Source organism: Apodemus sylvaticus, chromosome 17 (assembly GCF_947179515.1).
Source record: "Apodemus sylvaticus chromosome 17, mApoSyl1.1, whole genome shotgun sequence".
Taxonomy (NCBI): domain Eukaryota; kingdom Metazoa; phylum Chordata; class Mammalia; order Rodentia; family Muridae; genus Apodemus; species Apodemus sylvaticus.
In genome coordinates this window covers 8550424-8576391 of record NC_067488.1, presented here as the reverse complement: position 1 = coordinate 8576391, position 25968 = coordinate 8550424, and the positions used below count along the sequence as shown (strand labels likewise).

General features: G+C 35.9%; 1 protein-coding gene across 2 annotated transcripts in view; it reads right to left on the bottom strand.

The window, feature by feature from the left end:
* Zfpm2 (zinc finger protein, FOG family member 2) overlaps positions 1–25968 on the bottom strand; it is a 446056-nt gene that overhangs the window by 342109 nt on the left and 77979 nt on the right. Inside the window, exon 2 of one of the 2 annotated variants that reach the window (XM_052161357.1) lies at positions 9886–10044. The exons of the other annotated variant lie outside the window; for it this stretch is intronic. Within the exon in view, the coding sequence (XP_052017317.1) occupies positions 9886–10044 (159 nt within the window). The remainder of the gene's footprint in view (positions 1–9885; positions 10045–25968) is intronic. 2 annotated transcript variants of the gene reach the window in all.

Here is a 25968-nt window from a genome sequence, read left to right as displayed (position 1 = left end):
ATCACTGGCTTCAGCCCAAGTACACACACTCTGGTATGTTTCTGCTTCTTTGAGTTGTCTTCAACAGGAGGACAAGGGGCAGACAGTGAAAAACTGTGGCCTATTCCATGTTACCATACAAGGTGACATGATGACTGGTTGTAAGGACTTTCAATATAGTGCATGCATCATTGATATTAAATCATTGATAGTACCCTCTCTAGGTACTGAAATATTGTTTTTTATTCACTAAGCTTTCAAACAGATACTAAATGATAGGAATTTTTAAGTACATTTCTCATTCATTTACTTAATTCTTGTTTTTCTTTTTTCTTTTTATAAAACTGCATAGTATTTTACTGGTAGATATGTAAGGGTGTTGTTTTGTTTGCTTCTTAGAAAGCCCATTTTAAAATATCAGGTGATAGTATGATTTAGAATTCTTCAGATGTTTACAACTCCTTCTAAAAGAATTATTTAATAATACATCTTTCTTGCCCTCCTCATTTTAATGTGGTATTAACCTTTAGTAGTTTTGTGCTTTGACCAAGCTACCAAACCTACAGAAGTTAAACTGAAAATGACATGACAGTGAGCTCATTTAAAAATGGTATATAGGCAACAAACTTCCTGACTTTCGAGGACAAACAGAAAGTAGAGGTTATTATTACCGTTATTATAATTACTATCATTGGTGCATAGTCTCAATACTGATCTGTCTAATCTCAAAGAGAAAAGTGCTGAGGCAGCACTCTGCATTCATCAGCAACATTTATTGTTACTGTGCATCTAGCTATTTTTATTTGACCTTTTAAGAACAACAAAAAAGTGAGTGACTTATTACTATAATTAAATTCATCATATCACAGCTTTCTCCATTTCCCTCTACAATTTCTATGTTTAGGGCTACCAGAGATAAAGATTATCCCATCAGGTAATGGATGGGCAAATGCCTAATGCTGCCTGTTGCTTCCCCAATGATAACAAAAACACTGATAGAATTTTACATACTAACAAGAAAATGCAAATTTTTATGTGAGAAGATTAAGAGCTTTGAAACCTATTTGATTTAAATTTACTAAATGGTAGGGCAGAACCAGCAAACTCTTTGGAAATCACTTGGGATGCTAAAAGATATATAGAGGAGACACTGCTATTTCCAGGAAATGTTTCCTACAGTGTGAACATTTTCTCTTAAACCCTAAATGCAATCAACAGTTAACATGCAGGGTTGTGAACCAACTTAATTCATACGGTTAAAGTAAATTGGCTACCCAGGCATTACCAAAGCTATTCATACTTAAAGTTATTTTTGAAAAATAAATAGTGTTAATAGATACAAATGCTAGGCAAACATGAGGGTGCCACTCAAATACAAATGAAAGCAAATAGCACTGAGATAAACAGACTTTAAACATAATCACAGTTTCATTAAAAATACTTTCTTAAGAAACACTGAATCTTCATTCAGCCCAAAACATCACCAAGAAAATGAAGAAACTAAAGTGGACTAAAGAAATTAAAATAAGTTCTCTTATATATTATTCAGCTAAATTTAATAGTTAATTAATTCAATATCAAGGTTAAAACTGTGTAAATAAAAAAATATATCAAGAAAAAAAGATTAAAACTGACAAAGCCAATCAATTATATATAAATAAAATATCAGATGATTGAATAGATTATTCTTTTTCATGTGACTTTTAACATTCAGAACAAACAATAAATCTAAATAAATCTTCCAAGTCAAAAAGGCTTCTTGCTCTTTCAAAAACCTGACATTTTAAAGCAGTGACCATGTTTTCTAAATTACAATAAAATAGTCTTTATAGTAATTTTCATTCCTACTGTTAAAAACATATTGCTTATTTAAAATAAGGATGTTATTGAAAAGGAGCAAATACCTCCCAAACCTTATGTGTTTAGCTGGACAGAAAGAAAGACACTTTATTATAACACAAGAGCATATCAGAAATTCTAACAGCTGAATATTGATCATGTTTTACCAAATTTGAATTTATTTTGCAAAATAACATTAGAAATTGCACATGTGCAATTCTGTCATCCATTTCACAGGAAGAAAATACACCAAGATTGTCATGTGCAACAACAACAACAACAACAAAAACCTCCTAGAATATGCTGTCATACATGACTCCTATAAACACTATAGGGTGAACCATTTCATAAAATGGACACAATCAATCATTTTTCACTTTGTTGAAATTTTTGTCTTGAGCTAGATTCTGATGTGAGGTCATTAGACAAAGCTTTATCTGCCCCTTATATTTAGAATATTAAATTTAAAAAAACAAAACAAACAAAGAAAAGCGCGACTAATTCATCTGGTTTTGCCGATCAAAAAAAATTTCCATTAAAAAAAAAAACTGCCCTTGCTTTCTCTCCTTTAAGTATGTATTGTTGAAATGCTCCCTTGTCTTCCCAATAATTTTCTCTTAAAACATTGTGCCCAATTCCAAGTAAAAGCCATGATGTGGGATTTCTAAAACAGCTACAGAGAATGACATCACAATGTCACAGGTGTGCTGTTTATCATGAGATGAAAACACAAGGGGAGTGCGACTCTCATTTCTATTTCTACTTCCCTAAAAAAAAATCATCTCACTGCGCGTTAGCCTATGCAACAAAAACACGGCGAATTTAAAATGCATTACAACAACAACAACAACAAAACAACAACAACAAAAGCATGAACAAGAACAAATGAGCAAGAACTGGGCCCAGGAAAACCTCAGGTTTGCCAAGGAACAATAATGTCACGCAAAGGGAGGGAGGCAGTGGGGAAAGGAAGCAGGTCCGTGCAGAGCAAAGCGAGGGGCTGCTCAATCAGCCCTATCAGTGCTCCATCAGTGTCTCCACTCCAGCCAAATCCAGGAAAAACAAGGAGTCACAGATTCAGGTCAATAAGCTTATAGGCGATTTGCACAAACAGCTCCTCCAGCAAGGAAAAAACAAAGTCATATTGGCTTTTTTCTTTCACTCCTTCTCTTTGAACTCCCTGATCCAAACACACCCTGGAAATGTCAATGTTATATGCAAGAATTTAAGGAGCTGAGCTTCTTAATCCCGTTAAGAAAAAAGGGAGAACTTTGTAAATATCCCCTTCCTTATGCAGCTCAAAGAGGTTGTAGCAGATTCTGGTTTTGGTACCCTGCATCTGAGTTGGCAGTAATGCTTTAGGAAAGCCAGGGACAGGCACAGAAAGAACAATGCTGAGTGGGAGATAGAAATAGACATCTTCATTTACTGAGAAAAAAATTCACACAAATAAAGAAGTTAAAAAAATGGAGTAGCGTGAATAGTTGAGTTGTTTAGTAGCTGAAAAACAAGCAGAAACCCCACATGTTTGAGGGCAGCTAGAAAGGTGAACACTAAGAATCTAGGCTTAGGTTGTTATATAAAGTCCAAGAAAAAGACACAGCTTTCCCACTGTTACTAATTTTTAAACCAAACTACAAAAGCTAACAGAGGAGAGGGGGTGAGGAGGAAGCGGTCAATGGTTTTAGCAGGCATCTCCTTAAGCATGCGAATGAAACCGGTTCCAATTTGTTCAGTTTTGTGGGCTTCCTGCACTGAATTTTTCTTATGCAAGGATATGGGAATCTGTCAAAAAGACTGACCCAACTCTGCTAAGGGGAAAAAAAGCAAGGTGACACAGGTTGTCCCCAAACACCCACCAAGTGCTTCCGTGGAATTTATATTAATGAGCTACAGATGGAGTCTCATCAAGCTCTTGGCTAAAAGGTAGATTCTGATTGGGTTATTTGTATTTTTTGACAGCTTCTCCAATGAACGCGTCTCAGTTTCCTGCCTCCACCTTCATTTCCTGCAGACCATTCTTCACGGGGCAAAGGCAGGGTGTCTGCTGTCTGTACCTATTCTCTGGCATCCCCTGCATTCGATCTCCTTTCACATCCCTTTCCCTATCCCACTCACAGTGTGGGATCCAACACAAGTTCCTGGAGCAACAAGTGCCTGTCTTGGGCTCCCTGCCGGCCTCTGTTGGCTTTCTCTAACACTCGCTTCTCTGGTGCACAGAGGACTAGGTTCTAGAAGCCCAGTTTGCCTTACCCCTTGCTCTTTATAAAGTCAAGTGTGTCCCCAAACAAGATATGTCACTCCACAATCCTACCCTGTCTTGTTTTTCTCTTGTCCTCAACAATGTCCACCGTACAAAGTATGAGTTTTTGTTCCATTAAACTTTTCTTTTTCCTTGCCATTTGTAATTGTAGATGTATATTACTGTGTGAATCGAGCTCCATTGACTTTATCTGTGGAACAGGACTGGAAGGTGCTAGGAACCTGATTCATTATCTGTTTCATTTTTTTCTTTTGTTTTAATTTAATTTCATAACTACTTCCATGGCTAGTGTCAGCTCCAACACTGAGCAGCCTGAGCTCTATTAGGAAGAGTAGTTAAAATAACTTTTCCTGTTCTAAATATTTCTTGTATCAACTTTTGAATAAGTGACAACATCTATCATCACACAGCATGTTCTCTTATTTCAGAGATTTCTGCTTTGCAGCCTTTTGTCAGCTCTGATCTCCCCCATTGTCTCTCAGGTGTCCACACTACTTAGCAATTTCTCTGCCATTATTTATATCTAAATACTAAGAAAGGAATTTGAGTTTTCTGTCTCCTAATGCCAACGCTGGTACTATTATAGCTTGTTATTGTTCTAAACAAGCTAAGCTTGTTTAGAGACCATAAAATCACAGAACAATTTCTAAAAACCCAATAGTAACTTTCCCAGATCATTGTTACTGACAACTGAGCTGCTTTGACGCATAGTTTTTGCAGATATCTTTTCCACAGCTCAGCAACTTACTACATTACAGTGACAGCCATCTGACACATCCTGTTCACACATCCTGTGACATGCTCCTACAATGTATCCCAAAACATATTTACTTCACTTCAGTCATTAACCAACTTAAATATGCGGGTAAGGAATCCCAATTTTACTAATTATTAACACTAGGCTTAATTTTACACATGTGTAAATATATGTTCTTGTTTTCTACATTAAACAGAGATAAGAAGGTGAAATAACTCAAGCAAATAATTCAGCACCACAGGAAACATGTAGCACTTATGGGCCCGGTATGGATGTCTTAGTCATCTGTAAATTCCAGGAAATAATTCTTGCTCGTTTCCTTCCTTTTACAGATGCTGGGAAGGCAAGAAGCCAGGCAGCTTTGGACAAAAGATGCTATGACCTGAGCCATCATTTTACACTTTGTCTAAAACTTTAAAGTATAAAAAGCCCAAGCCAGTTTGAAGGAGCATCTCATTGTAAACAAGTCATTCCTGTGATGATGAAGACCACAGAGACAACACAAGAGTAGTGGTGGCTTAGGAATCGTGTACAGAATTAAAGGCCTGCAACTCAAACAAGCACATCTCTGAGATATATTCAGGTAATTGGGAACTTAACATATTAAAGAAATGTAAAATACATACGAGTCGTCCTTGTGATTTTGCCGTTACTAGATTGAGCTATGCAATACTCAGTCACAAGGTTAGAGGAACCTGCAGCTTTAATACCAATGATTTCGTCCAGATGTGCACAAAATCTTGCCCTTTAGCTAGAAACTTGATGAAACAAGTGAAATCGACAAAAATATAAAATAGAAAGTATAATATCGTCTAACTATAGAAAATTTCCTACATGGTATGGACTACCACAAAAGTAGAAACGTTGGCCTATAATTAGCAGCATTTCATAGATATTTAAAAAACAAAGATTTTTCTCTTATTCTCCAAAACAGCGATGTAGTTACAATAGCTCAGAATGGCTTTTATGAAAAATCCCTTGCTATGATTTCAGTGCAGATACAATCTCTCTATGAGTACTCTTCTATATCTAAAGATTTATCTATGGAAACCATTAAAATAATTAGATCATTGCTAGATTAGAATCATGAAAATATCTTCAGACAACAAACCATCAAACAATCTCATTCACTTTCTGATACAGACTGACACGTTTAGAGTTGATACAAATGAGTAAAATCATGTACAAAAAATCTGTTTTTAATGAAAATATTATTGGTAAAGAGAACATTTCATACCTCCTTTTTCAGTTAAAATACTTATTTGCTCAAGCCTTTAACTTCTACTACTGTAATATTTTACCTCTTACTTCTTCAAAAACACAGGAAGCAGAAGCCTATATCACCAAGACCTTTTACACAGAGACTAAGTTCTGCTTTTCTACTGAGAATAATTTCTCTTCCAATTCTACTTAAACAACACAAATTAAAGAGAGAGAAAGGGAGAATATGAGAGAGAGAGAGAGAGAGAGAGAGAGAGAGAGAGAGAGAGAGAGAGAGAGAGAGAGAGACTCAGAGACAGAGACAGAGAAACAGAGAGAGACCGCAGCCCTTGTACACCAAGAGGGTATAGTATCCATTAACAATGCCCTCCTTTCATAACAGTTTCTACTGACTTCAAAGGGAATCCCACCACTTATCATCTATGAGAATAAGATGATAAGATGTAATTCTCTTCTATTACATAGGACACAGAAAAGTGAAATAGTAACATTGGCATTTTTGATGAAAATATTACATGAAACTAAGTTCTTTTTCCCATGGAAGACTTTTTAGTTTCAAACTGAACATTAGGGGATTGATTTATAATGCATATATTATACACTATTTAATGCAAAGTCTGTGCTGTTGTTGGTTATACATTTAAAATATCTTAGGAATTTCCAAGCACTTCTCAAGTAATAATATACATTAAATAACAATAATAACAATTGTAATTCAATGTTTTCCTTGCTTCTTAAATGCTTGTCATTATATTCTTTGAATCCTGATTTGTGTTAATGTAGATGAGTATTATTTTCTCAAGGCCATAATTACTGTCCTTAAAAAGTCAATTAATTGATCTAATTTTACCTGCCTTCAACTAATTACTTAAAGTTGTGGCTTTAATAAAGTCTTCTATTAAACATAAACCCTCGGTAATTATCACCCTCAAATTTAAAATGTATACAATACATAATGCATATGTATTATAATACATATATATGTACATATATATACAATACATAGTTGTATATATTACATATATACATATTGTTTATATATACATATATATGTATATAATACATAATTGCATATAATTAATGCAATTATTAATTGCATTTATTTTTGATTGTATTAGATACATAACTAATAATTTAAATTTCTGTCTTAACTCTTTAACCATAAAGAGATCAAAGAAAAGAGGGGTCAGTGCCTTTCATCCTTAGCTTTTCTCTCTTTTATGACACCAGACCATAAGGTAGATACCTTATAATAAATATAGACATGTAAATCTTGTGGACCCAAAGAGTAAGATGGTATTGCATGTAATTTAAAAACAAATATTCCAGCTTCTGGCTATTATAAATAAGGCTGCTATGAACACAGTGGAGCATGTGTCCTCATTGCATGCTGGGAAATCCTCTGGGTATATGCCCAGGAGTGGTATAGCAGGGTCCTCAGGAAGTGTCATGCCCAGTTTTCTGAGGAACCGCCAGACTGATTTCCAGAGTGGTTGTACCAGCTTGCAAATCTCACCAGCGGTGGAGAAGTATTCCTCTTTCTCCACATCCTTGCCAACACCTGCTGTCTCCTGAGTTTTAAATCTTAGCCATTCTGACTGGTATGAGGTGAAATCTCAGGGTTGTTTTGATTTGCATTACCCTAATGACTAATGATGTTGAACATTTCTTAAGGTGCTTCTGAGTCATTCAAAGTTCTTCAGGTGAAAAGAAGCCTTATTTATAATAGCCAGAAGCTGGAAAGAACCCAGATGTCCCTCTGGAGGAATGGACACAGAAAATGTGGTACATTTACACAATGGAATACTGCTCAACAATTAAAAACAATGAATTCATGAAATTCTTAGGCAAATGGTTGGAACTGGAAAATATACTAAGAGAGGTAACTCATTCACAAAAGAACACAAATGGAATGCAGTCACTGATAAGTGGATATTAGCCCAGAAGCTCTGAATACCCAAGACACAACTCACATACTAAATCATTCCCAAGGAGAAGGAAGGAGAGGGCCCTGGTCCTGGAAAGGCTTGATGCAGCATTGTAGGGGATTGCCAGGACAGAAGAGTGGGAGGGGGTTGACTGGGGAATGGGTAGAAGGAAGAGGGCTTATGGGACTTATGGGGAGGGGGGAACCGGGAAAGGGAAAATCATTTGAAATGTAAACAAAGAATATAGAAAAAAACAAATATTCCTCAATACCTCAGCGGGAGGTTGCATACATTGCTTAAACTACATGTTCTTAAGAGACAGGCACAGAATCCAGAACATCTACAGGAAATATGAAACTGGCCTGAAATCTGGGTCTAGGGAAATGACCTTTTTTTCCTCTAATTTTCAGTCATATTTGTCTGATTGGGAGATAGGCACCATGTCACAGGCCACTGCTGGCTTTCTGGGAGATCGCAGTTAGATTGGAGTGCTGCCTGATTGAGGGGCAAGATCCAGGGGGAGTTTCTTTGTTTCTGAGATGCCATCAATGGGAGAAGGCGATGTTGGAACTTTTAAATTACTCTACAAATGCATGAGACCATCAAGCTAGGTTCATTGTCCATTTAGGGATATTATATCAGCATTCTTGATTTCAGACTTGAGTCCAATCAACACACACTCATACGCTCATGTCACCTCTGTGAACTGTCTGACTGAAAATGGCCTGCTTTCACAAGTATCACACACACACACCAATATTGAGAGGTGGAGACAGACACGCAGACACTCAGTCCGTTGGCTGTCTGGGATGCTTTCATGTGGAATTAGCAGAAGCACCTGTTCTAACCCTAGAAAATCATCCCAACATACATGATATCATGTGAGAGCATAAGAGGAATAGAATTCCTTTCCTACTGGGGAGATCAAACAAACTAGTAGAAATAAAATAATAAAAGTATTATGTGAAACAAAAAATTAATTTTAGAAAAAAAAACTGAGGAAAAATAGTGATGGCGGGTGATGGCATGTTACCAAACTCAAGGTTAGAAATAAATTGAGACTTCTCTAGAGTACTCTTAGATTATAGTGTACTCTTGGATATTGTGTGTGTGTGCGTGTATGTATGTGTGATGTGTATATGTGTTTGAGTGTATGTGCATGCATGTGTGTATGTACGTGTTTGTGCATGTCCAATAAGTATGCATAGAAGAAAAGATCATACTCAGAAGTTATCAATAACCTAAGAGGGAGACGTGTTGAAAATTAAAGTAAGCAGCCACAGTGCTCAGTTTCCAGCAGGACTGAGCCGGACTCGGGCTGCATTCAGTGCTTATATTCAGTATTAGAGTTAGGCACACTACTGGAGTTCAATAACTACTCCTTGAAAGAAGAAGAAATTTGATAAACATCAAAAATGTGATAGCTAGTTGACCAGACATCCAACCAAAAAATTAACTCAGAGAACTTGCCAATTGGTATTAAAATATTTTAATAAAAGGATAGATGATTATCAAAATGAAATAGTTTGTTCCAATGACAAAAGAGCTTCTTTCTTCAATAATCTTCCATATACTCTCTTGCCCTCTTGGTCTCTTGCTTCTCTCCTGCTCTTGCTCTCCCGTTCACCATTCCCTTCCCTTCCCCCTCTCTCCGTGCCCATGGCCATGGCCGGCCTCTACTTCTCTACTCTCTCTCTCAGCCTTTCTCTGCCTCTGCTACCCTCTTAGCTCCCCTCTCCATGCTCTGAATAAGCTTTATTCTATACTAAAAAAAAAAAAACTCTTCCATGTTACCAGATCATAGCATTATATATTGGTGTTATTTCATCCTAAAGTTAATAAAAATTTACAAAATCACTTAAGTGGTATCCGTCCTACATGCAGCCCTCAAGGATTACCTTTGTTACAAAAGAACTCCACTTCTTCACAGCTCAGGTTTTCTGGCGCAAAGCCTGTGGGAAAGCTTTCCTCCAACGGAAAGTCTCCTTTGGCGATGACTTCGGCCTCCTCTGCTGGGCACTCTTCTTCCTCATCTTCGATGGCGTCTTCCAGCGGCCCTTGAAAAAGAATCAGGGACACTGTACCAAAAACATTCCAGGAAGGCAGTGAAATAAAAATCCTTTAAGTGAAAAAAAAAATCCTTTAAGTGGAGTTGTTTAGATTACTGAGGTGAGGAAAGAGAATATCAGGAAGTCATCCCAAGGAGATTCACACATGCTAATGGCGTATAAGAGACAGTGGACAGGGCTACACAGAAAGAGTACATGCTCGATATTGATTAAGTGCTTGAATGGAGACTTACAAAACAAGTAAATTTTAAAACGTTTTTTAAAAAAAAGAAAAGAAAGACTACATTCGTTGAGAAGGCAAAGAAAGCCAGTGCCTGAGAAGATTACACACAAAGTAAATTCAGTCTACATTTCCTGCTCCCCTGAGTACTAAACATATATATATATATATATATATATATATATATATATATATATATATTTCTGTCTTGAGCAAACCTTTGAATGTTATGTTAATTTGTTAGAATTAACAGCCTGGTAAAGACCACAAGTCTCTCTTACACCGATGAACAACTTTACCTGCGATTTTAATAAAGATTTACAGTAATTGAATGCATTTTAATTGAAATGAGATTTTAATAAAGTCTATACCTTTAAAAATCCATCTTAAGAGTGGATTCCAAGGAAAGATTTCATTATATGTGTTTGAGGCTTGAAGAAGAATTACATATTTCTCTCCATGATTAAAGCATAACCCTATTCACAATTAATTGAATTTTCCTGAAATGAAAAGTAGTTTCCTAATGAAAAAATGTAATTTGTATTTATGTGATACTTTTTCAGTTATAAAAATACAACTTCCTTGGAGAGAATGAGAGTGAGGAGCAGTACATTAGTGGGCCTGTTTTACTGAAAGGGAATGGGGTGGGGTGGGCTGCAGGTGTTCAGGGGCTCTGAAACAGATGACATGGGAACTCCGTGTTACCTAAGAATCGAAATTGCCACTTGTTTCACTAAGTCGAAGCTGGCATTTTCTGCTAAAGAAGTAATATGGCATTTTTATCCGTAGAACACAATTATGGTAATCTGCACTAATTGTCAGTCTGCTGCTGGTCTTGTCAGGAAAAATACCAGGATTCTAGGATTAAGTTTTCACCTTTCTCTCTCTGTCTGCCTCTCCGTCTCTCTGTGTCTGTCTCTGTCTCTCTGTCTCTCTGTTGCTCTCTGTCTTTCTCTGTCTCTCTGCCTGTCTCTGTCTCTGTTTTTGTCTCTCTGTCTCTGTCTGTATATCCTTCCCCCTCCTTTCTCTCACCCAATCTCTATTTTTACAAATGTCATAGCAAGATTTTAGGGTCAAATGAGAAAAATTATAAATTCTTCTAAATGCTTTGATATTATCATTTTATATCTGTGTAGGACAACATATCTACATCCAGTGGTGTGCAACATTGGCATCAAGTGAATATCCTCAGGACTGAACTGGCATGCAGCATTTATATGAATAGAATTAATTACATGCATTTAAACAAAGGGGCTTCCAAGCCAAACTTTTCCTTTAGAATTTATTTTCCTTTCATTCAAAACAAGAAATGTTCACTTTAAATACTCTGGTAATTATAACACTTATTATAGTTAAATTTAAGAATCGAAAAATAGATAATTTCATGGATCTCATATTAGTTTAACATTTTATTAATAATTTCAAGTCTAATACCAATATTTTTGCAATACTTATGTCTAATAACAAAACTCGCACACCATCTATAAAATAATAGCAAGGGATCACTATCCTGTTCACATGCATTTTAAACATACGTTAATAGATTTATTAATGACTTGTTTAATGAAGATAGTAATGATGACCTTTCTTTGTATTTAATTTAATCTTTGGTAAAAAGGAGACCTAAAATAAATCTCATTTTTCTTTGATGGATAAGAACCAGCGTGCTTTCTTACATGGTGTATTATGTAGTCCAGTGAGTTAGATACGAGTGTTTCTATTGCTCTTTCAGTTTTTTAGTCTGGAAAGTAAAGCTAAGCGAGTCAGCTAACAGAACAAGGTTATAGATCACTAAGTAAATCTGTTGGTTTATAAAGTTCAGCACTTTTAACATCATTTGTTTTTTAACATCATGCCTTACTGTATAAATCAGTATATAAGCATTTCCTCAGACACAAAAGGGTAAAATACAATAAACACACAAACACAGAAGTGCTAGCTAGTAGTTAGTCCAAAGTCCCCTAATTATTTTTTCACAGACATATAACAAGTTAACGTTAGAACCTGTGTCTTGAGCTTTTGACTGAAAAGTCAACCAAAGTGTATGTTCCCCTTCCACAAAATCAGGATGATATTTTCATAGACAGAAAAAATAAAATGTTTGATTGTTCATACTTTATGTAACCCATATGAGATCAATCTGTGAAATAACTGATTTAATATAAGTTACAATATAAATACATCATATAGTATACTGGAGGTCAGATTCTTCATTGAAAATATATACTCTGAATTTTACTTACCAAAATAAATTTCAATCCTGTAATAAATATTTGAATAGTTCCTGCATACAATATGGAAAGCATAAAGCTTTCATACCTAGAGAACATGCATGCATGCATATTATAAAAATAAAATTAACAATATATAGGTTCATTTTTAAAATTGAAACAGATGTAATAAAAATTTTGCAAGATCTTTTATTAATGTTACTGAATAATTTAAAAAAGAATAGTAAATTGGCTCCAGTTATATATTAAATTTTGATAGTTGTATTAAAATCCTACTTGTGCTATTATTTGAAAGATTACCAACACTAAAGCACAGATTTATGCTTAGTAAACTTCACACCAAGTTAATGTGCTGTTAATCTTAAATAGGTTCACAGTTTTTAAATGGGCATTTCACTTTTATTTTAGGTTTCTGAACAACTTATATTTGATAAGTTTCTTGCATATATGAAGATAAAAAACACATGTAAGTATTGCTTTGTGAGTCTGAGCAGCATTTATGATTTTTTAAATAAAAAAGACTAACTATAAAGCTAAAGGATTTTTTAGCACATTCGTTTTAAAGGCATGAGAATTCATTGCCAATATTTAAAATAAGATACAAGTCCATGATTAAATGGTCAGCTTGCATTGCTGCCAAATTAAATATCAGGTTTATATCATTTTTCTTTATTTTCAAATGTGAAATTACTAGCCACTTCTTTTACAACACTATCAAGGCAGATGCCAAGAAAGATGTTTTCCTTAAAATGCATGGTGTTTCTGCAGAGATGGGATGTCTCTCCTCTCTCTGCCGCATGTCTGTTTAAGGAGGCATCGCTGATAATCAGTGGCCACAAACATGTAAAGGACTAATAAGAGACACTTGAAGCCCAAGTGTAATTAGTAGCACCAGGGAAGGAAGGAAGGGAGAAGAGAGGGACCTCCTGGGTATGCATTAGTGGGCACAGAGTCCACCTCAGGAAAATCACCACACGTAATTTGACACAAATAATATCTCCTCAGAAAAGGCTCACAACCAAGCTTCCTGTGCCCTCATGGAGAAAATTACTTCTGATTGAAGCCACTTGGCAGGCAAGTGTGAGGAAATCTGAATTTCAGCTCTTCAATTGTGTCCGATTTATAGATATTCAAACACTCTTGCCAGAATTAATAGTCTTGATGTTCATAAATATCAACCACAGCCTCATTTTAAAATGCTAATATCTTAGAGCTCTGTAACCAAAGACTATGGATATGGTAGTTCTAAAGGTAGAGTCCATTGTGCCGTTAATTGTCTCTCAGCAGAACTGAGTAGATCTTGGTGAAGAGTATTTTCTCCATTTTTAGCAGAGAAATAATTGCATGCTTGGGCCCATTTGAATTGGCCATAACTACCTTTGTGTTCCAGAAATAAAACAGACAGGAGGAAAGGTCGGGTGGATTCACAGCACCCAAGGGCCCTGGTGAGCAGTCCCGTGAGTCGGCTGCACTGTGAAGCCCAGACCGCTGTGTGACTACCCTGGAATGATCTGAATGGCCTACGTTGATAAAGAAACACAAACAATGTTATAGTCGTCCTTTCCTATGTCACCATGGTCCTGAGTGATATGTAAATGATGGATTGTGAATAGATGGCTATGAAGCAGTTAAGGGAGAGTTAATCCTCTGGATAAAGGATTTTTGAGAAACTGTTGCCACAATTTCAGGGTTCTAATGAAATCCCCCAAACATGTCCACAATAACAGAAGTAACAGCTAGAAGTGCACAAAGAAAATTTGAGGTTAATATACAAGGGCATGCAAAGATACAGAAATAATATTAAAATTAGCACAGCATGGGGCATCCTAAGAGAGCAGTCATCAGCACAGGACATATCAAAACCAAACACCTGTATCTTTCAACATACATTGTTTTGCTGCATAACTTTCAACCTTGGAAGCCTATTAAAAACAGTGCAACCATCACCTAAATGTCCAGAAAAGTCTCTGTTTAGATTATGTTTCAGAATCAGGGGCACCCACAAGAGGAAATTATGTCTGCAGAAATCAACTCAATACCACGAATGGGGACAGAAAAGAAATGACGATTTCAATGGTTCAAATGCAATATCGCTGTAGGAAATCTTACCCTTTAAGCACGCATTGGACTTAGTTCATTATATATTAACTTGGTTTGCATTGGTGTGCATTGGGATTAAAAGAAGACATGTCAAAGGGGAACCACAGAGAACATTCGGTCTTTCACACGCATTAATATTCTAAGCCTTCTAAAAGCTGCACAAGGCTAGCCACCTAGCAAAATGAGATTGTTTCAGAGTAGTGGGGCAGTCTTGATTACAACTGACAGGTGGGGGAAGGTCACATTAAAATATTATTATTCCCAATAATTGCAATAATCCATCACAGTGTGCTCAGAAATTCTGTTCATTGAGTTTTTTTTCCTGAAAAAAGACAAATACTTCCAGACCTTGTAATTCCATGGTTTAAAATGCAGGATGCTTTTCATTCTATTAGTATAAAGCAGGATCATTAATGTTAAAACTTGAATCTGTATCACCAGTGTTGTCACTTTGTGCACACCAAGAGCCAGGCATCCACACAAATGGATTAACTATTTCAGAATGGTAATAAATTAAGGAATGTGAAAAGAGTGAGACTCTGTCCAAATTGCCAACTTCTGTGTTATGCCCCCTTGAAAGGCCCTTTGTAACAGATTTACTCAGACAAAGGAGTAAGAAGATGCATAAATGTGCATCACACACACACACACACACACACACACACACACACACACACACACATGAGATAGAGAGATCAATAGAGATCTCCAAAAAGGACAATGAAAGCAACATATAACCTGCTTGAGTTACCACATCACAATTGAGATACATTTGCCCAGTGACATTATTTTTACAGTTATAATCCTATAAAGGTAACAGGAACCAATTCAAATTCACATTTATGGTGTAAGTACAATATGTCAAACCTCCACATACTCCCATTAATATGTGTAAGTTAAAATGAAACTTTCATTTTAAATTAATTTATATTTTTCTGTATGTGATGAAATGAACCAGTGCAATTCATATTATATATCGTGGTATCTAACTACCTATGTCTTACCTTCAGTTTCTTAGTTTCAAGCTAATCTTTATACTATACAAAGTATAAAGCCCTTTATAGAAGTCAATATATATTAAAGTAGATACTTTTTCTTACTTAACCATGGATGTATTTTGTGGCTTTCAGCAGCGCATTTCAGAATTTTCAGCTGTTATATTCAGACATCTTTATGAATCATCATTATCCTGAAAAATGCTTCATACTCTGTTCTTGTTACATTTGTCTCATGCATATCCAACAGAGTCATTTAATCAGAAGGGACAGGAAAGAGGAATGCTCTTTGGACAGTGCACATCCATACTAACTCAGGTAATTGAGCTTAACAGCAAGAATAAAACCTTATTCCTAAAGTCTAAAAAAAATAGTACTTTGGCAGAACAAGCTGTTTCTGCAGTCACACATCCAACAACTGTGGCATCAGGGGATCTGGTAGGAAAGAAAGTTTATTAATTTTCTTCTTATCTACCTGAAGAATGTTGATTTTTTTTCCTCATGTTCGTTTGTTGCCTGCAGGTAGCAGAGCAGAGAATCATATAGTTGAAATTCTTCTTTTTCATTAATTTCTTTCCATGTGTTATTTCTTATATATAATTGATTTGGGGCTTTGCTCATAGCTGTACATGATTTTTTTTAATATATGCACACCAACTGCTGTCTTTCAATCAAAGAAGTTTAAGGAAATTACCTGAGTTTTGTTAAGTTTGTTAAAAAAATGAGATCTTTGGATATTTAAATTGAATTTTGAAATGTTAATGCGCAAAAGACATTAGAGAATTTCTGATGGAAATTTCCATTTGACCACACAGCACTCTGAAAAGGAAGAGGAGAGGGTCAAGTTTTATTTAAATTGTTTCTTTGACAGAAAGTGTTCTTTTTATCTTAAATAAACAGAATAAATTTTGCTATAATATCTGTACCCACTTTTATAGAAGATGGTATTAACAATTTCATATCTAAACTCTAAAAAAACTCAAACTGTTAAATGTTTTTCCCTGAAATGCCTGCTTTTGGAATATTCAAACATTCAGTTACTAACTGAATAATAGTAACAAACTATTATTTTAGAATATATGCAAACTTTGCACATCACATTGATCTTATCTAGTAGATTCAGTACTGATGTCAAAAAAGAAACAAGGTTATAGAAGAAATAGAGACAGCATGTAAACTGGAATCCTTAATGACTAATTTACTCCTTCAAAGTAATTCAGGCATCTAGGAAATTCACTTCATTAGCAAAAACCTTGCGCACTGACCCAGCAAGTTAGTGACAGGAACAGCATTGAAATTCAAATATTTTTTAATCAGGTCTCAGTCCGGAGGCCCATAGAGCAATTCCCAGTACACTAAAGATGGTAACTCTATCTTGAAAATATGACAGCATGATTGTACCAAAATTAGTCCTCTCCCTGTTATGCAGGAGATACATTTCAAGAACCACATTGTTGTATGGCTAAGTCAGGGCAAGTATCAATACTCACATACATACATGCATGCATGCATACATACATATATACATACATACCATATATATGTAGCTTATCCTAACATACACATCTATGTTGAAGTTTACATAATTCATTTTGTAAACACTACAATTAAAATTTAAAAACCTGTTATTGTTATTATAAAACAATAATAACAACAAATAAGCCTGGTGTAAGGAAATGTTGTTATTTCAATTCTTAGAAGGTAGACTCAGAATTCAAGGTCAGTTTGGGCTATTAAACAAGATCTCATTTCAACAAAATGATAACTTATTTATAAAATAGCATAATTATATTGGCATACTATAACAGTTACTTGCTTGGAGGGATTTGGGGATTTTGGTTTTTATTTTCAGTTTGTTTTGTTTTGTGTGCAATTATGTTGGTGTGTTTATGTTGTGTGTGCGTTTGTGTGTGGTATGTTATGTATACGTGTGTTTGTGTGTGTGTGTGTGTGTGTGTGTGTGTGTGTATGATATGATTGTACCAAAATTAGTCCTCTCCCTGTTATGCAGGAGATACATTTCAAGAACCACATTGTTGTATGGCTAAGTCAGGGCAAGTATCAATACTCACATACATACATGCATGCATGCATACATACATATATACATACATACCATATATATGTAGCCTATCCTAACATACACATCTATGTTGAAGTTTACATAATTCATTTTGTAAACACTACAATTAAATTTTAATTGTGGGGGTGTGGTGTATTTGTGTGTATGTGTTTGGCATGTGTGTGTGTGGTGTGTCTATATGTATATCTGTGGTATGTGTTTATGTGTGTGAGAGTGTTTGTGTGTGTCTGGTGTGTGGTACATATGTGTGTGCATTTGTATGAGATATGCAAGGTGTTTTTGTGTACATGGTATGCTTAGGTGTATTTGTGTGTATGCATGTGTGTGTTATATCTGTTGGGTGTGTATGATGTGTGTTTATTTGTGGTGTGTTTTTGTGTAGTGGTATGTAGTGTTGTATGTATAGGTATATTTGTAGGTATGTGTGTGCATTTGGGGTGTATATGTTTGTGTATATGTGTGGGTGTGTTGTGCATGTGTGTATGTTTGTGTGTCTTATATAAGTGTGTTTGTGTATATATGGTATGTTTAGTTGCATCTGTATGTGTGCTATGTGTGCGTATTTGTGGTGTGTGTAGGTTTGGGAAAGGCTTGTGTAGGTAAGTGTGTGTTTGGAAAGATGAAGCTATGTGTCTCAAGCATACCTATCACGTGTTCTACCTCGGAGCTACATTACATTCATGGAGTTTTCATATAATGTTTTACAGCCCCATGATGGTAATGAGTACAAAAGACATTGTGCATAACATCATTCTCTTCATGAGATTACCAGGCATTTACTCACACATTGTAAGTATCTAGGTTACTGAAAATGGCGGCGTTATGTTCTGCACTGAGATCACAGCAAGGTGCAGAATGAGAGCCCCCTACCCTAAAGGAAGTGAATATCCTCCATTCAGAAGACAAACTCACACATGCAAAGTATGAGACCGCGTGGAACAGAACAAACCTCTCCAATTCAGTGTGAATGGAAAAGCAGACAGAGGTTCTTCTATAGTATACTGAATTAGCTGCATTTAAGCATTTTCTTATCTTCTCAGTTATAATTCCACCCTAGTCACATTTCCAGCTGGAAGCAGCATGTTGGGAATTTTGCATTGAGTCTGAATGCCTTAAATGCTCATTCAACTAATGATTTCTCAGTTGAATTTAATTGTAATACAATTGAAAATCAAATTGTAAAGTGATAGCACTGGACCTGAAGGAAATGAGTATAAATGGCTTACATTAGACTTTTAACAGAATACTCGTATATGCACGAATTTAAGTTCATCTTTATATTATTATTATTGCTACTATTATTACTATTAATTATTATTATTTCTATTTATTATTATTATTAGTATCATCATTATTATTATTATTATAGTTGGAGGGAATCATTCCACTTGACAGGATGCAATCCATTGTCCTTTCCTCATTATTTCTCTCTCAGCTTGATAGAAACTAGCTAGAGTGTGTGAATTCAGGAATGCTAGGATAGTTTTTTCTAAAAGTAGGAAATGCTTCCATGAGACTTCAGGTACTACCCATAACATGGAATGTACTGCATTCAGTTTTTAACAGTATTAATTGGCTGTAAGATGAACATTCCCACAAAAGCCTTTGTACCTATGTGTCTGAAGAATATTTACACATGGACTAACCAAAGTTTTAAATTCTATATACCTCTTTTCTTTTTTATATTAATCATTCTATTTGTTTATACCTCAAATTGTATCCCTTTAAAGAAAGCATATACATATATTTGTGAGAAATTTCAAGTCAGTATCAAAATATATCTATTCTTTTGTAAAAAAGCAAAACACACACACACACACACACACCAGTAGATGATATCCTGCATGTTTTTTTTTTACCACAAACTAAACCAGTAAAAGCAGAAATGAGTTTTAAAATTTATTTTGTAACTAAAGACAATATGGGCACAAAGGCTTTGACACCAGATTAGCATTGCATCCCCATTCTTAGTAGAATAAATCGATTAAAATGCAGAGGTTGATTTTTTTTTAGTATAAATGACAAAAATATGTCTATAAAATGACTATTAGAAAGTGACATTGGTGGTCAACTTCATTAAACACACCATTATGTTAACACGAACTAAGGATGGCCTTTAAAAAGATCTGCCCAAGATCATACAATCCAGTGAGAAGGTTTATTTATGTGTTTATAAATGTGTGATGTGTGTGTGTATGTATGTGTGTGTAGGCCCTAAATTTGAGAAAGAAAAGAAGATGCAGAAGAGGGATTAACTAGAAGCAAGGGAGAATGATATACTTACAATTTCAAAAAATACATAAAAAGATATGCCATACATATCTTTATTTTTTGAGAAGCAATGTGGTATGTTCAGAACTTAAAAAATAAAAAATCTAGAGAAGAAAAATCAATGCAAATATTTGCATCAATAATATAATATATGGTCAATATATAACTTGTTTTTCTTTTGTTTTGCTTCTTGATTAATAAATTTTGGATTAAATTCACTTCTAATCTTTAAATAACACTGCTTCTGACCGTGTCCCATTTAAGCAACTCTTTACCTGTGTAATTAGGTACTAATTGAACCTTCTGGTGAAGTTAATAAATTATTAATATATGCTGAAACGATGCCCAAATTTTGGCTGAATACATAAATGACAGGCACACTTGGCTCTCCAACTGAGACCAGCGCACTGGCAGGATTTGCATCATCTAGCAACTTGCAAGAGATTCAAACTGATTGTCACATTCCACTCCTCATCCCGATCCCAGAACCTCCAAGGGTCACTACCATAAATCTTTTTTTAGCAAACCATATGGTAACCCTGATAAATGTTTAAATTTGAGAGCTCTGGTTGAATACAAAGACTTGTCAGGAGTTACTGTGTAACAATCTAAATTATATTATCAATGTCATTTGTAATAAACAATATCATTACTTCAGTTGATACAGGCTCCGGTCAGACACTTTACCACAATAGCTGAGGCCGTGTCTTCAGACCTCACTCCCCTGTCTTCTAGGGGCTGTGTACACAGTGAATGGCCAAAGCAGGTTTATTTTCTTAGTGCTGGTGAGTCATTCTCTCAGTAGATCCAGAGCCCAGCAAATAGCATCTTCAATTAATAGCATCTTCAATTAATAGCATCTTCAATTAATTCTCTGATGGTATAGGATAGTCTATAGTCACTTCATGTTAACCTCTCTTTGCTATTTCTTCATCTGCTTCAGGAGCAGTGAGAAATATGAACAAAGATGGTGCCATTTTAAAGAAGAATTTCATACAACTTCCCAGCCAACTACACTCCTATTTATATGGCCTTGGTAAGCTTCCCTCCTAAAAAAAAAAAAACAAAAAAACAAAAAAATACAAAACAAAACAAGTAAACAAACACACAAAACAACAACAACAAAAAAAAAAACAGAAGGTCAACAACAACAACAACAAAAAACCCCAAAACTAAGAAAAACCTCAAGCAACAGTAGTATCTCAAAATTTTAAATTACAGCCTGTTGCTTGGGTCTCATAGAATAAGAGTTTCTTAATGCCAACACATTTTCACCCCCCTCTTTTGGGGACCTAGCATTGTGGAAGAGATGAGGAGTGAGCCACCCTGAGAGGCAGAGGTGACGAGCCAGTAAAAGAAGACCTGGGCAGTAAGAAGTCCTGGCCAGATTGTACCCACTTTCTCCTGCTCATCATCCTTCATTGCAAGCACTTATCAGAATTGGGCCACTGCACAAACCAAGTTGGCCAGTGGGATCTTAGAACACTGTGTCATGGCCAGCTTGCACGATCGGCCCACAGATGAAGCTCACCAAACTGCATTTGCTGCACGACCAACCTTGGACCAAATAGCCAAGGTGAGGCCAAAGACACAACTAGGTTCCATTTTTCACAAATAAGGTGACTTCCCAAGCCTGGCATGCTGCCAATTTGGCCCTGTTTGCATTTGACATGGAAAATAATGATGGAAAGTCTCTCTAAACTTGTACAGTCATGAACACAGAGCCAGGGGAAAACATCCCACATGCAAAACAAAACATTTCTGTGGAAGCCGTGTACTGGCTAGAATATATTGCTATGTACTTCCTTACTTTCACAAGGTTAAGTGTTATTTTCAAAATTTCCTTCATGGTAAGTTTCTTTCATGTTGGGAGCACTAGAAAAAATAATAAAACCTTCACCGAATCTCCATCTGAAAGAGTTTAACAAGATAAAGAAGGCTGAGTGTAGGTAAAATAAAAATTAAAAAAAATCCACATGTTCAATCAGCTCTAATTGTAGCACGCCTTGGGATATGTATCAACAGGACACTTTAGAACAAAGCATTGTGTGCTGTCATTAATGGCTGTAATGGTACTTGGAATCAGCACGTGGGAACATCTCAATGGTTCCAGAAAGCCCTTGTCCATAAAACCTATCAAGGAACAAGGTTTACTTTATGCCAGCACATTAAAGGGTGTCTGAAGACACAGGGCACTTGAAGAAGCTATAATTTTAAGAGGAGCCGCTGCTCTCTCGAGACCTGGGAGAGTACAGGGATAACCAAACCATCCACACCATCTAGCAGAGACAACCCAGAGGAAGCATCCAAGGACTCTCTTAAAAGAAAAATATCCCTTGCCTTTGCAACAAAGCCGACAGCAGAATAAAATCAAGTACCTTTGCAGGCAGGAGTTATAGGGTGAGACAAAGGCGGAGAACTCTCGTAAAGGAACCTCCCAGTGATGACTCCAAGCACCCCAGTGTTTGTCTCATAAACCCCGTTCTGCGTCCATGCAGCACTTTCTATGGACTTCTATCCTAAGCACACATTTGTCATTCTGTGTGGAAAGAAAACTGGCATCTGAGTTTCTTTTCAGTCACAGTCTTACTTTTCTCTTTCAATCTTTAGGAAGAAACAACATGTTTACAATGTTCCGCTGAAGGCTAGGTAAGTTGTAAAGTTCTTATTCCCAGGATTTCATAACATCTACCTGAATACAACCAAGGAAAATTCACATTAGCGATAATCCAAACTTAATCCCCCTTTCTCATTTAAACCAATAAAATCCACCAGATAAAACAATTCCAGAATATTTGATCCGTGAGCCATGAACACATACCCTACTGGCAACAAGTTCTGAGGACTCTGCAAACCAATATCTTTGAACTGATTGTTCTTAACAAGGTTTCTGATTTTTTTTTTAATAGATTAGCCTATAAGTTGAATGAACAACAGAGAATTAACTTTCCTGTTTTCTAATAAAAGGGTGCTTCTAACAGAAGTTGCTGTGCTTCCAAGTTGCTTTTGTTTTGCTAAAGCTGTTGGTTTTCATGTTATTTCTTTTTCCTACCTAGAACCAGATCCATGTAAGTTCTACAAAGTAAACACATGGGTGTCCCTTAAGCGTGGCCAATCTCTTCCTAGTTCAAATTTTATTTTTCCTGTCATGGTTCGAAAAGCCATTACTTCAGTCCTTATTCTCTGACTTCATATACTTAATGTATTTTACTCTTAGTCTTTAAAAATATAAGCAAGAAAAAACTACATGCAAATGCAAAGTCAATTAGTAATCACTCCTCAGTGTGAGCTACAGCTTCCAATTTGACCCCTCTGTAGATGTGAGCTCATGCTTCCCGACTTCAAAAAGTATGTTTTCCCATCATCCAGCACCATACAACACTACATCACCCTCTCTGATCCAGCTTCCCACCATGGAGTCAGCCTAATGTTTAATCATCTATAAGTGGAGGATGGGAAAGGTTTGTAGAAGTTTGGCTCCCTCCATATTCCCACAGAATCTTCTAGTCTTGTCCCTAGGGGTCGTCCTACCATTGTTGACTTTGCCTCCAATTTATCCTCTGGGCATCTACTAAGCACATTAACTTTAGTGTATATTAAGTTCATGCTGAAGGTCTGATGTAAATGTGACCTCTGAAGGTAGATTCCCTAGCTCAAGCAGTTCTGTGACATCCCCCAGGGACAAGTTCTTCTTTATGTGTTCCACATTATTCTTGTAGAGACCCCTTGACAGGACACAGAGGATACTGACTGCAGTTGAACCTGTGGGGATGGAGGAAGAAGCTGACTGAGTTGTACATCTGCACATGAGGCTAGGCAAGAGTCATGGCTACGATCTTGTAAATGAACGAGGCCATTTTGTTTCTTTAGATTTTAATCTTTCTTTCTGGAGCATATCCTGTCCTACTATAGGAGGTTGTGTATCCACTGATAAAAATATGAATTATTGCTTCTGCACCATCATTTCTGTGAGGTTTGGCTTCTGCTACTAAACAGACACACCATCTCAGTGTGGCCTTTGACTTTACACACTGAAAATACAAATCTTTTGTGTACCGTGGCCAAGTGTATTTCCAGGGGATATTGGATGGGAATTCTTTACTCCTGCTCTTGGGAGTTCACTGAGACATGCATGAAGCAGCATAAGATTCAGGCTGTGGGAAGCACTAAATAGGTGGGTTGGTGGTTGGGTTTTTATTTTAGTTTTTATACTGTGTAGCCAACCGGAGTAGGTTGATGTGGGCGCTGCCAGAGATAGGTGGGGTTGCATACCTGATCTTTCTGGTGAGTTGCTGGTGAGGTAAGAATTCTAATTGTTCTCAGGTCATCTACATAGATGCCATAAATAGCAACCGAAGTTTTCAGAAACTCTTTTAAAGACTTGATGTGTAAAAGTGAAGTGACGTAACTTGCATATTTGTGTGCACGCTGATGGAAGGGGTTACAATATAGAGAAATCACTCAGCCTAATGGTTATATATAGTTTGTTTCCATTTATTACAAGTCAATGTGGTTTCGACTGTCCAAAATTTGTTAAAATGATTTAAATACTGTTCACAGGGGCAAATATCAACCAGTTAAAATCTGGATTCATACAACCTTGTGAAAAGATGTAATAAGAAAACTTGCCTATATAGGAACATATTGGGTATATAAGAACATTGAGGAATAAGATGTTTTAAACAATAAGATGACAGATCACTACCTCAACCATTAAAATTAAAAAGATAATTTAGAACTTAGAATAAAGAATTTAAAACCAAAACCATGTTTAGAATAAACATTCTAATGTTGTCTGGCTAACAACATCTTAGAGGTATGGACCAGGGCACGGCAGCAAACATGAGTAACCCCAGCGTGCCTGAGATGGAGAAGCACTCAGATCTGAGACCAGCCCTGGTTGTGTAGAGAGATTCCGGCTTCACAAAACAAACTCTGTTTTCTGGGGTACAGAAGTGCACTTCTGGAACTGCTTGAGAGAGCGATGACACTAATCTACTCCTTTGAAATGCCCATCAACTCACTGAAGCAATACTGTGAACAATACTGTACTGAGAAGGCAGAGGAGACTTTTCCCAGTCTGGCAAGAGCCTGCTCACCCTTTGATGGATGTAATCACAAGGATCTCTGTTGCAGACTGCCTTAGTTTCTGCTATTTGAGGTGGAATCTAGGCCTATAGCCAAGTCTGTGTTTTAGTAATAATTACAAAAGTCCCTTAAAATAAATAGCATTATCTAGGTTGCAGTTATGGATTCTGCAAATCTAGGGAGATCACCAGCTTTTACTAAGAAGGTAGAGTCAGTAAACGCTATGTAACTTGGGAGCATTCTGGACAACTGACCATATAATCCCACATCTTTGCCATCTCTGTCTCACAAAAGAAGGACCAGCATCAAGGAGAATGCAAGAAGAAACGATGCAGACACTGAAGTCGGTGAATGCTCTGCATTATAGCATGACAATTATCAATGGCATTTCAGAATATTAAATGTACATATACATATTTTGTGTGTATGTTAAATAAATATATTAATTGTTAAATATATATTTACAACATATATAAAGGATAAATACATATTGTACTATATATAGATATGTATACAGATATGTAGTATATGTATATATGTATATATATATATATATATATATATATATATATATATATATACACTAGTGTGTAACTACCTAGTAACTTAGATTTTAGAAATGGAAGGGAAAGTTTGAGCATAGTACAAAAATGTTCTTACCCTTCTCTCTTCAAAATATGTATTATATAAAAATACTAGTATTTTTAAAATTCAGATTGTTGCTTCTAACAAAATTTTAAAAGGTATTTTTTCAAATAAGCCAAGAATGTAATAAGAAAAGACATGATAAAATTACAACAAGCAAGTAAAATTATGACAATAACCAGCATTTGATTATAGAGAGAAAGATGGTGATGCATAAAATTTAAATTAGTTTGGTTGGTGACAAACTGTGGAAAATACAGAGAATAATGAAAATATTTC